Source organism: Misgurnus anguillicaudatus, chromosome 20, assembly GCF_027580225.2.
Source record: "Misgurnus anguillicaudatus chromosome 20, ASM2758022v2, whole genome shotgun sequence".
NCBI lineage: Eukaryota > Metazoa > Chordata > Actinopteri > Cypriniformes > Cobitidae > Misgurnus > Misgurnus anguillicaudatus.
The window spans coordinates 33,488,714-33,499,585 of NC_073356.2; the positions used below are offsets into that span (position 1 = coordinate 33,488,714).

Genomic DNA, 10,872 nt, shown 5'->3' on the forward strand with positions numbered 1-10,872 from the left:
TGTGATTTCAACATAAGAATTTATAATTGGAAATTTTATCTCATTTTCTGCTGAAATTCTCATTACCGCAATGTGTCCGGCTGTGTTTGCACATGCTTTATTTTGTAATTTAATCAAATTAACACAAAAATATTAAGAAAAAAAATGGATGTTTTGCTTGACTACTTTAGATGACAGAAAAAATATTTACTGAATATTCATGTATAATAATAATTAAGAAAAATTAGGAAAATTATGTGTCCATGCCTGATGTTCTCATCCTCCGCAACACACTTTGAGAACAGTTTAAGCACACATACAGAATTTTAATAAAGTTTGATTTTGAGTGACCAAGCACATGGACCAGTTACTTCAAGATGGCTACCAGGTAAGATCATTTTTACAGTTAATTTGAAATATTGTCTTGTCAGAATGCTTACACGACATTTTGATTATCATTACCGCAACAGATGCTTTTTAAATGTTAATTTAATTAATAGAAGCATAATACTTTGATTTTAAATGCATGTGCAGAATCTCCAAATGATGTTCTTTCAGGTTTGTCATGTCATTTGGAAAATATGTCGGTGTTGATGTTTTCTGACTGTTGCGGTAATGAGATTTTTTAGGACTAATTTTTTAAATTATGTTACAAAAAGTGTTAAATGATAAGTAAAAGTAATTAATGTTCCCATTTACTCCAGACTTTGTTTTTCAATGTCTGGTGGGAAAAAAGTTAATTTAAGCAATTTTTACATTTTCATGCTTGACATTTTTAAAACCAAGTTTTCGTGAGAATCACCCATATATATTTTTTCAACTTATATGATTAAGTCAAAAAATTCAAGTTGGTAAAACACGTTTTATGTGTTACCAATTGAAGTAATTTTTAGGTTGATCCAACTTTTTCACTTTTTACAGAGCAGGGAACACACATACTGATCAAATGTATAATTCACTTTGGATAAGAGCGTCTGCCAAATGCATAAATATAGCATATAAATGTACTATTTATTGATATATACAAAATAAAATATTTTTGCAAAATTAAATGAGTGTACTGTAATTGAAAAAATGTGTTTACATGATCCTACCCAAATTGCTTTCCAAGTAAATTTATATAGTTTCCTTTTAGTTAATAACTAATACAAAAGCAATTTATTTAAAAAAATGATTCACTGTCATCTGTGGACTGGTATGTGTTTATTCAAACAGAAAGATGAATTGTCTTTTGAGTTACATAAGGTGTGACCTCCACCTCATAAATAATAATAGAAGATCCAGCAAAAGCAGTAAGATGGCATACATGACATTCCAGGTAGTGTCTCTTTATTCAAGTTCACACTATAAAAGAGGCAGAAGTCTTTGTTTCTTCACATACCTCCCTGTCGAAAGAAAGTCAACATGTCTTCCAGTTTTTCTCGCAGCACCAGCTACGTCTCCAGTGGCTCGATGGTGGGTTCATCATCTCGCACCACTCGCATGTCTGTGTCAGGTTCGAGGAGCGGCTATGGTTCCAGTGTCAGGTCTGGCAGTGTATATGGAGGAGCTGGAGGTTCAGGTGTTCGCATCTCCACGGCCTCTTCTGGCTTCGGGGGCTTTGCCGGGTCTGATGACACCAGCGTCATCGGAAACGAGAAAGCCACCATGCAGAGCCTCAATGACCGTCTGGCAAACTACCTGGCCAAGGTGCGAGCCCTGGAGAAAGCCAACGCTGATCTGGAACTGAAGATTCGTCAGTTCCTAGACAGCAAAACTGCCCCGGCTGCTCGTGATTATAGTCGATATTATGCCACTATAGAGGATCTTCAGACTAAGGTATTTTGGGTTTTAAAAGACTCCAATTTCTGTGAATTCTCTATTCATAAATATACTTCATGTATTATTTTTCATTTGTATGTATTCAGATCATGGCAGCAATTAATCTGAAGGGTGGAATACATCTCAGCATTGACAATACAAGTCTGGCAATAAATGATTTTAAATTAAAGTGAGTATGAAATTTAATATGTTACAGGTAAAATAAACAGTTTTATTGAATCAAGTTTATCTTTTATATCTTGCACTCTCAAAAGATTATACCTTTTCAAAAAATAAATCTTTGTACCTTAATAGTGCATTTAAATGTACATATTTTTTAAGTGGTACAATTCAAGTTACAGGTTTTCTACCATTTCCTCTGACAGTGTGCTTGCATTTTTTTTTTGTTCAATGCATAAACCTCACAAAAATGTGTTTGTTTTGTGGAAACTTTTTAAATTTTGTTTCCCAAGTAAATGTGTATTTTTCTGATAAACAAGAAACTATGCCGGGAATATAAAGGCGGGGTGCATGATCTCTGAAAGCCAATGTTGATATTGGAAATCACCTAAACAAACACACTTTTACCCAATATAATCTGGACCTTATGTTGATAGACCCCCACACATATGCAACCCAGGCAAAAATGTTGGGTAGCAGACACACCCCTTACTGCTGATTGGCTACAAGTGTGTTTTCCAAAGTGTTTTTCAAAAATCATGCACCCAGCCTTTAAGTAAAAGGGAGAGTTCATCCAAAAATGTATTTCCTCATGTGTTGTTTTAAACCTGTATGAGTTTTTTTTTTATTCTGCTAGACACAAAAGAAAATATTTTGATAAATTAACTTCCATACTAGGAAGCACAAATACTATGGAAGTCATTGTCAATTGGTTCAGTGGAAGTCAATTAACTGTATGCTTACCAACTTTTTTAATTTTAAAGGTGGCATATCATGAAAATTTGAGTTTTTTCATGTTTAAGTGCTATAGGTCTCCAGTGCTTCTATCAACCTAGAAAACGTGAAACGTAAAAAGAACAACCCAGTAACTTAGTTTTGGTAAAGCATTATTTGCAAGCATGTGAAAAAATAGGTAATTGAAATTTGGCTCCCTTTGTGATGTCAAACAGGGATCTTATTATAATAATATCGCCCCCTAATCTGCACTATCCAACCACGGCACTGACATATAGTTGAGAGAGAACGAGAGAGAGAAAAATATTTAGCACAATTGAGTTTCAATTTCAACATACCACAATTATGGTGATCAGTGTTTGCATTTAATCAGCTCATTTGCATTTTAAGGGACACACCCAAAAACTGCACATTTTTGCTCACACCTACAAAGTGTCAATTTAAACATGTTATAATAAATTATCTATATGGTATTTTGAACTAAAACTGGGAAAAAACAAAGATTTCAACCTATTCTCCAACCCATACGATTGCTTTGGTCGTTTGTCAATTTCACCAAATTTTACGAATAGATGGATTTACTAATTTAGCGACTCTACCGGGAGCAGGTGAAACTTAATATATTAGGGTATAAAATGATGTTTTGAAGTATCATTTTCCTATGATTACATGTACTGGGATAAGATTTTTAATTTAAACCGCCAGCATTAGTTGTATTTTATTACACATTACACTATTCAGGCATTTAGGGCAAATAACGTACCCATTTATTTATTATATGATATAAACATGGCATATAAAACAGTTACAACTTTTTAAAAATGTACTTAAAATATTTCAAGTGTACCGAGGTCAAACGCTCGATTTATTTGAAGAAAAGATGGAAAGTGATGACAATCCGCTGTAAATATCAGATCCGGTGTGCAAACTGCCGCCAGAAGAATCGATGATACATCATCTATAATTGTAAAAAGGCATTGGCTCTCGTGTGTCTCGTGACCGATTGCATCATTACGTTAGCTAAAAATGTGAAGCTCTATTGGCTCTTGTGACTCTTGTCATGCTGGTTTATGTTTGAATAAGATCTGACTGTGCGTTTTGATCACAGAGTTCATATGGCTTCAGTTCGCAAGGTTTGCAACGTGAATGGTTTGTAATACTTTTATACAGTTTGATGCAATAAATACCTGTGACTATACTTTTATTTGCATGTTGTGTTTTATATGGTTAAGAAGTGGTTGGGTTTAGGGTAAGGGTGAGGGTGGGGTTAGATGCTCCAAAATATCTTTAAAACCATAAATGTTTATGAAACCGTTTACAAATAATATCTCTAATCTGATATATAAGGCAAAAACCTTAAAACGTAACAACAGGTTGTATGGGTGATTCTCACGAAAACTTGGTTTTAAAAATGTCAAGCATGAAAATGTAAAAATTGCTTAAATTAACTGTTTTTCCCACCAGACATTGAAAAACAAAGTCTGGAGTAAATGGGAACATTCATTTAAAAACTTTTACTTATCATTTAACACTTTTTGTAACATAATTAAAAAAAAGTCCTAAAAAATCTCATTACCGCAACAGTCAGAAAACATCAACACTGACATATTTTCAAAATGACATGACAAACCTAAAAGAGGTATTATGCTTCTATTAATTAAATTTGCATTTAATAAGCATCTGTTGCGGTAATGATAATCAAAATGTCGTGTAAGCATTCTGACAAGACAATATTTCAAATTAACTGTATAAAAAATAGCCATCTTGAAGTAACTGGTCCATGTGCTTGGTCACTCAAAATCAAACTTTATTAAAATTCTGTATGTGTGCTTAAACTGTTCTCAAAAAGTGTTGCGGAGGAAGAGAACATCAGGCATGGACACATCATTTTCCTAATTTTTCTTCATTATTATTATACATGAATATTCAGTAAATATTTTTTCTGTCATCTAAAGTAGTCTAGCAAAACTTCCATTTATTTTTTTTCTTAATATTTTTGTGTTAATTTGATTAAATTATAACATAAAGCATGTTCAAACACAGCCGGACATATTGCGGTAATAAGAAATTCAGCAGAAAATGAGATAAAATTTACAATTATAAATTCTTATGTTGAAATCACACATTGTGCAAGGTAGAACACAGTATTGTGTTAATTCTGATGCTTTTTAATGTTACTATATTACACATTTTAAAGCTAAAATCATTAGTGCCGTGGTGTTTCAATGGTTTCGTGAGAATCACCCGTATAAGCTACAACCGCTAGAGGACACTAATCCCTTAATACGTCACTTTACGTCGTAATAAGGTGCTATGAGGTCGTTATTTTTGGAGGACAGTCTCAAAGATTTATTTGACATCTTAAAAAAATTGTGAAATGTCCCCTTTAATAAATTAATAAAATACATTGTGGGTTCCAGTTTTGTTGTCTTGCAGCAGTAATACGGCTGTGTCTAAAGAATATGATTCTATATAACAGATACGAGGCCGAGCATGCCATGCGTCAGTCTGTGGAGGCAGACATTATGGGGCTTAAACGGGTGCTTGAAGACATGGACATCACCGGCAAAGACCTCAACATGCAGATCGAAGGGCTGAAGGAAGAGTTGGTGTTTTTGAAGAAGAATCACGAGGAGGTAATTATATCCAATGCAAATGAAAGTTCTGCATTAATAAAATGTTTGGAACTCGTATTGTATTTGAAATTTGAATCAATGATGTTACATTAGACGAATGTGCATTCACACCTGTACTTAGGATCTTCTGGCTGCACGCAGTCAGATGAGCGGTCAGGTTAATGTTGAAGTCGATGCCCCTGATCATCAAGATCTCACAAAGGTCCTGGCTGAACTTCGGGAGTACTACGAATCGGTTACTGCCAAGAACCAAAGAGAACTTGAGCAATGGTTCAAGACTAAGGTAGCCCAATAGTTTTAGATGTCAGATTGGTGTAAAACGAACAGCTGTGGTTTGAAATCACTCAGTGTTCCTCTGTGTTTATTGCAGACAGAAACTCTAAAAGAGGAGGTTGTCATCAGCTCGACAGATTTGAAAACATCTCGCACTGAAATCAACACGCTCAAATCCAAAGTGCAGACTTTGGAAGCCGAACTTCAGTCGCTTTTGGCTTTGGTTAGTAATACGCGTGACTACGTTAAATGTATACTTCAAACCGTGCGGTGTGCATTGTATTATCATTCGTTTGTATTATTCTCATTCATCTAGAAATTGTCCCTGGAATCCACATTGACTGAAACCAAATCTCGATATTCCATGAAGCTCAGTGGCTTCCAAAGCCAGGTAAGTACATTCCCAGTAAAAAATATATACATATAAGAGCATGTTTGATCTAAGAAAGATCAAGAATTTGAAAACTAACACGACTCAAGCTCATACCTGTTTGTGGTAACCTTAGGTTACCTTCCTGGAGGATCAGATAACAAAGATCCGGGCAGATTCTGAGCGTCAGCGGCAGGAATACCAAATACTGTTGGACATCAAGGCCAGACTGGAGATGGAGATCGCGGAGTACAGAAGACTGCTGGATGGAGAAGCCACGTAGGTTTAACAGCTGTTGTTCTCATTTATTTCCCATAATTCCTGAAAGTCTTTCAGATAGGACAGAAGATGTGTTAATATGGTGGTCCTGGAGCTCAAATGGTCGAGCGTTGCATTAGCAGCACAAAAGTCATTGGCTTGAACAAAGATACTTCATATTAAAGGATTATTCCACTTATCTGATAATTTACTCACCCCCATGATATCCAAGATGTTTATGTCTTTCTTTGTTCATAAAGCTTTTTGAGGAAATAGTTCCGGGATTTTTATTCATATAGTGGACTTTACTCAACAGTTTGCAGTTTCGTTGCAGCTTTAAGGGACTCTAAACGATCCCAATCGATGCATAAGGGTCTTATCTAGCGAAACGATCGACTTCTTCTCTTGCACTTAGCCGTGTGGTGCACCAGCATGACCTTACCTATTACGTAATCACAACGAAAGGTCAAGCGTTACATATGTGAAACTATCCCTCCAGTATTTACAAGTGTGGAGAACGGTGTTATATGGAATGATACTAATTACGGTACATTCACATGGGACGGAAGCGTTAGTGCTTCCCATTCACTTTTAATGAGTGACGTCATGCATTGCAAGAATTGTGGATCCGTCGGCACCGTGTCACTGCTGTTGCTCGCGGCAGAAGTTGAACATTTCTCAACTTTTCAAGCGGCAACGCGTGCATCAGCCAATCAGATCGCCTTATGCCAATAACCTCGAGAGCGCCAGCCAATAACGTTTATGGAAGAACGGAGCATGTGTTGCGGGCTTGGGGCCACTGTGATTGGCTGTTGGCCACGCTTCAGACAAGCCTTCCGTCAAGGGTTAACGCTTTTGTCCCGTGTGAATGTACCATTAAAGGAATAGTCTACTCATTTTCAATATTAAAATATGTTATTACCTTAACTAAGAATTGTTGATACATCCCTCTATCATCTGTGTGCGTGCACGTAAGAGCTGGAGCGCGCTGCGACGCTTCGATAGCATCTAGCTTAGCCCCATTCATTCAATGGTACCATTTAGAGATAAAGTTAGAAGTGACCAAACTCATCAACGTTTTTCCTATTTAAGACAAGTAGTTATACGAGCAAGTTTGTTGGTACAAAATAAAACGAAGCGCTTTTCTAAGCGGATTTAAAAGAGGAACTATATTTTATGGCGTAATAGCACTTTTGGGAGTACTTCGACTCGCCTGAAAAGTCCGCTCCCCTTCTCCCTCTCATAATGGGAGAGGGAGGGTGTTACTGCACCGAGTCGAAGTACTCCCAAAAGTGCTATTACGCCATAAAATATAGTTCCTCTTTTAAATTCGCTTAGAAAAGCGCTACGTTTTATATTGTACCACCAAACTTGCTCGTATAACTACTCGTCTTAAATAGGAAAAACGTTGATGTGTTTGGTCACTTCTAACTTTATCTCTAAATGGTACAATTGAATGAATGGGGCTAAGCTAAATGCTATCGAAACGTCGCAGCGCGCTCCAGCGCTTACGTGCACGCACACAGATGATAGAGGGATGTATCAACAGTTCTTAGTTAAGGTAATAACATATTTTAATACTGAAAATGAGTAGACTATTCCTTTAATATCTTTGTGTCAGTTTATTGTTTAAAATGTGCCTTTTAAATACAGTATGTAACGCGTTAACTTTCACTGTGATTACGCAGTACATGGGGTGGCGCTGGTGCGTCATACGGCTGGAGCAAGACGAGAAGTTGTGGTTTAAAAGTACATATTTTTTTATCGTTTTGCTCGATAAGACTCTTATGCTGAGTTTACACCAACCGCGTTTTCGACGTAAAAATTGCGTCTACCGTGCCTAGTTTGCTGCTTGAACAGTTTGAATGCATTTGCGCGTGTAGAGCGAAGTAGACGCCCGGAAAAAGCAAGCATTTGACCTGCGTCAGAGGCAAACTCCGCTTCTTGTGGGAGGGGCAAGTGCTATGCGGTTATCTGTTTGCAAGATGACTGATGATGATTGTGCATTTATCGAGAGAGTTACCATTTTGTATTTGGTCACCTTACTATAGGCGGAAAATAAACGGCGCGGGTCGATAAACGCCACGTGTCTCAAAAGTGAACTGTGTATTACAAGTTACCAGGTTGCCCAAAGTCCTCACTGACACTCGAGGTCCTTTTTATTCCTGTCTCCTCTATAGAAATAAGAACTTATGTCGTATAGCTCCAGGTGACTGCTTACGGACAATATCAAGCGTTGGTTGAATGAGTGACTCCGGGGGGTGCTGCCACCACAGCAGCAAGCAGGCTTCTGATTGGTTAACGCAGCGCAAAATTCCACCAAAGTTAACATTTTTCAACTCGAGCGTCAGCCGCAAATTTGCGTGAACCGCAAAATGCACAAAAAGCACCATTCGTGCGTACCGTGCACAACGCTCAGTTCGCGCCTTTCGCGCGAATGAGGCGGAAACGCGTCTTCCGGGCCAAACGCGTCTTCCGCGCTGCGGGACCTCCAGACACGCCTTAACGCGTCTTCACATTGACTTAACATTGAAATCACTCGTGCTTCATGCTTCTACCGCGGTTGGTGTAAACGCAGCATTATGCATTGGTAAGGATCGTTTGGAGTCCTTTGAAGTTGTATTGAAACTGTTGAGATCCCCTTAAGTCCACTAAATGGAGAAAAATCCTGGAATGTTTCCCTCAAAAACTTAATTTCTTCTCGACTGAATAAAGAAGAACATCTTGGATGACATGAGGGTGAATAAATTATCAGCATTTTTTTTTATGAAAGTGGGGTATTCCTTTAACAAGATGCATCACTGATATTTATATGAATGGGGGAGGTTGCAACGGTCAGTATGGCCAATCTAGTCCCACCTTCCAGTAAAAAGAGCCAAATGCCATCTTTTAAAAAATGTAAGTATGCGACTTCCTTAAAAAGACTTTGGCTTGAATCCCAGATTCAAGTAGTTGTTATCACGTTGATATATGTTCATATAAGTGTTCATTTTTGGCATAAGTTGGCTCCAAACTGACGTTTTTACGTAACATGGTCGGACATTTTTGGCTTCAATTCATTACAATGAAGGGAGGCGACATCGCATTGTCCATCTTTTTTTACAGTCTATGCAAACGAGGCTTCATTACATCATAACTGTTTCGAAACGTTACGGAAATTCGACGATTCACCACTAGGGGGAGTTGATTACAAATGACCAGTGTAGGTGAACTCGGGTCAGTTTTATTATAAAAGTTCATAAAATATTCATCTTTCTGACTAATAACACTGCCATTTTGTTCATAGACAGATTTAAAAATGTGCATAATTAAAAAGGGTTCGTTTTAATGATTTGTTTGCCAAAAATAAAACTAAAAACACAGAATACACTTTTAATTATGTCTTTTAATTAAATTAAATATTTTTTTTATATTTTTAGAACAATCTTGCTATTATTATGTAAAAAGTGTAAAATGTTTGGACAGATCTTTTACAGTATTTTGACTAGCAGGTATTCATGTATGGTATGCATGTATGGTGTTTCGAACGCTTTGAAAAACTAAATCAATTTGCGAAGCAATTGGTTCAATTGATTCGAAGCTTCGAAAAGCTTTGTTTCTCCCATCATATAATATAAAAGAATGTACAGCTTGAATGCACTGTAAATCGCTTTGGATATAGCGTTTGCTTTACATTAATGTAAATTGAATTTACAGATAACAATACCCACAGAATTGCAACCATGACAGTATTATGCAGGCATGATCTCTGAAAGCCAATGTTGACATTTGAAATAACCTAAACAAACACGCCCCTAACCCAATACAATCTGCGCCTTCTTTTGATAGACCCATCCCACACTTACACAAACCCAGGCCACGATGTCTGTTAGTAGACACGCCACTTACTGCTGATTGGCTATAAGTGTGTTTTGGTAGTCGGCATAATAAAAGCATAATAAAATTCATTGAATGATAAATTTAACGTTTCGATGTTGTCTTTTACAGTGTCAGTACATCAACGACCTCTTCTTCCTCCAGCTCCACCACCACCACCAAGAAGGTCATCACTGTTGTACAAGAGGTGGTGGATGGAACGGTGACCTCCTCCAAATCTGCATCTTTTAGCACCCAACGCACATTTTGATGGGCTTTAAAACCAAGCACTCAATAAAGCAATATCCTCAACTATATTCTGCTTGATGTGAACGTGAAAAAATGTCCTATATGGGAGAGTTAATGAATGCTATAATTTGACTGTAAATGGCATTCATTGATTCTGCATCTCCACTATGCAAAATAAACAATACAAATGCTGCATACTACACAATCGTGTTTGTCTCTTTCATTTTCCTGGTTTAAATGTTTTGGTTTCATTCTTGATCTTGACCAGCACAACTGTTTAGATGTTTACAGTCTTACAATGTTAAAACGTTGTCTGCTTTAAACAAACAATGTGTCTATTAGGGTGGTCCTTATAATGAGTCAATTTCATTTTATATGTTCAACTCTGACCCCCTAAATGTGTAAGAATATCAATAAAAACACACTGTGCAAAATTTTGAATTGTTCCTATATATCTAGGTTGCTCAAAGCCTTTGAATATTTCCAAAATTACATATTTTTGCAAAAACTGTATCATTTAAAAACGCACAACACACA

At 36.8% G+C, this 10,872-nt stretch overlaps 1 protein-coding gene across 1 annotated transcript; it reads left to right on the plus strand.

The window, feature by feature from the left end:
* The first annotated feature begins 1,347 nt into the window (after positions 1 to 1,347).
* krt1-19d (keratin, type 1, gene 19d) lies at positions 1,348 to 10,530 on the plus strand. The gene is made up of 8 exons (XM_055220791.2): positions 1,348 to 1,797; positions 1,887 to 1,969; positions 5,174 to 5,330; positions 5,452 to 5,613; positions 5,701 to 5,826; positions 5,920 to 5,994; positions 6,110 to 6,252; positions 10,219 to 10,530. Exons 1-8 carry the CDS (start codon positions 1,384 to 1,386, stop codon positions 10,355 to 10,357), a joined length of 1,299 nt encoding a protein of 432 aa, XP_055076766.2. The 5' UTR covers positions 1,348 to 1,383; the 3' UTR covers positions 10,358 to 10,530.
* The last annotated feature ends 342 nt before the right edge of the window (positions 10,531 to 10,872 follow it).

Bases quoted from the DNA above. Each gene is read 5' to 3' on its own strand.
- krt1-19d (XM_055220791.2), top strand. From the start codon at position 1,384: ATGTCTTCCAGTTTTTCTCGCAGCACCAGCTACGTCTCCAGTGGCTCG. The intron at 1,970-5,173 runs GTGAGTATGAAA...TCTATATAACAG, and splicing joins ATAAATGATTTTAAATTAAA to ATACGAGGCCGAGCATGCCA. The intron at 5,614-5,700 runs GTAGCCCAATAG...TGTTTATTGCAG, and splicing joins AGCAATGGTTCAAGACTAAG to ACAGAAACTCTAAAAGAGGA.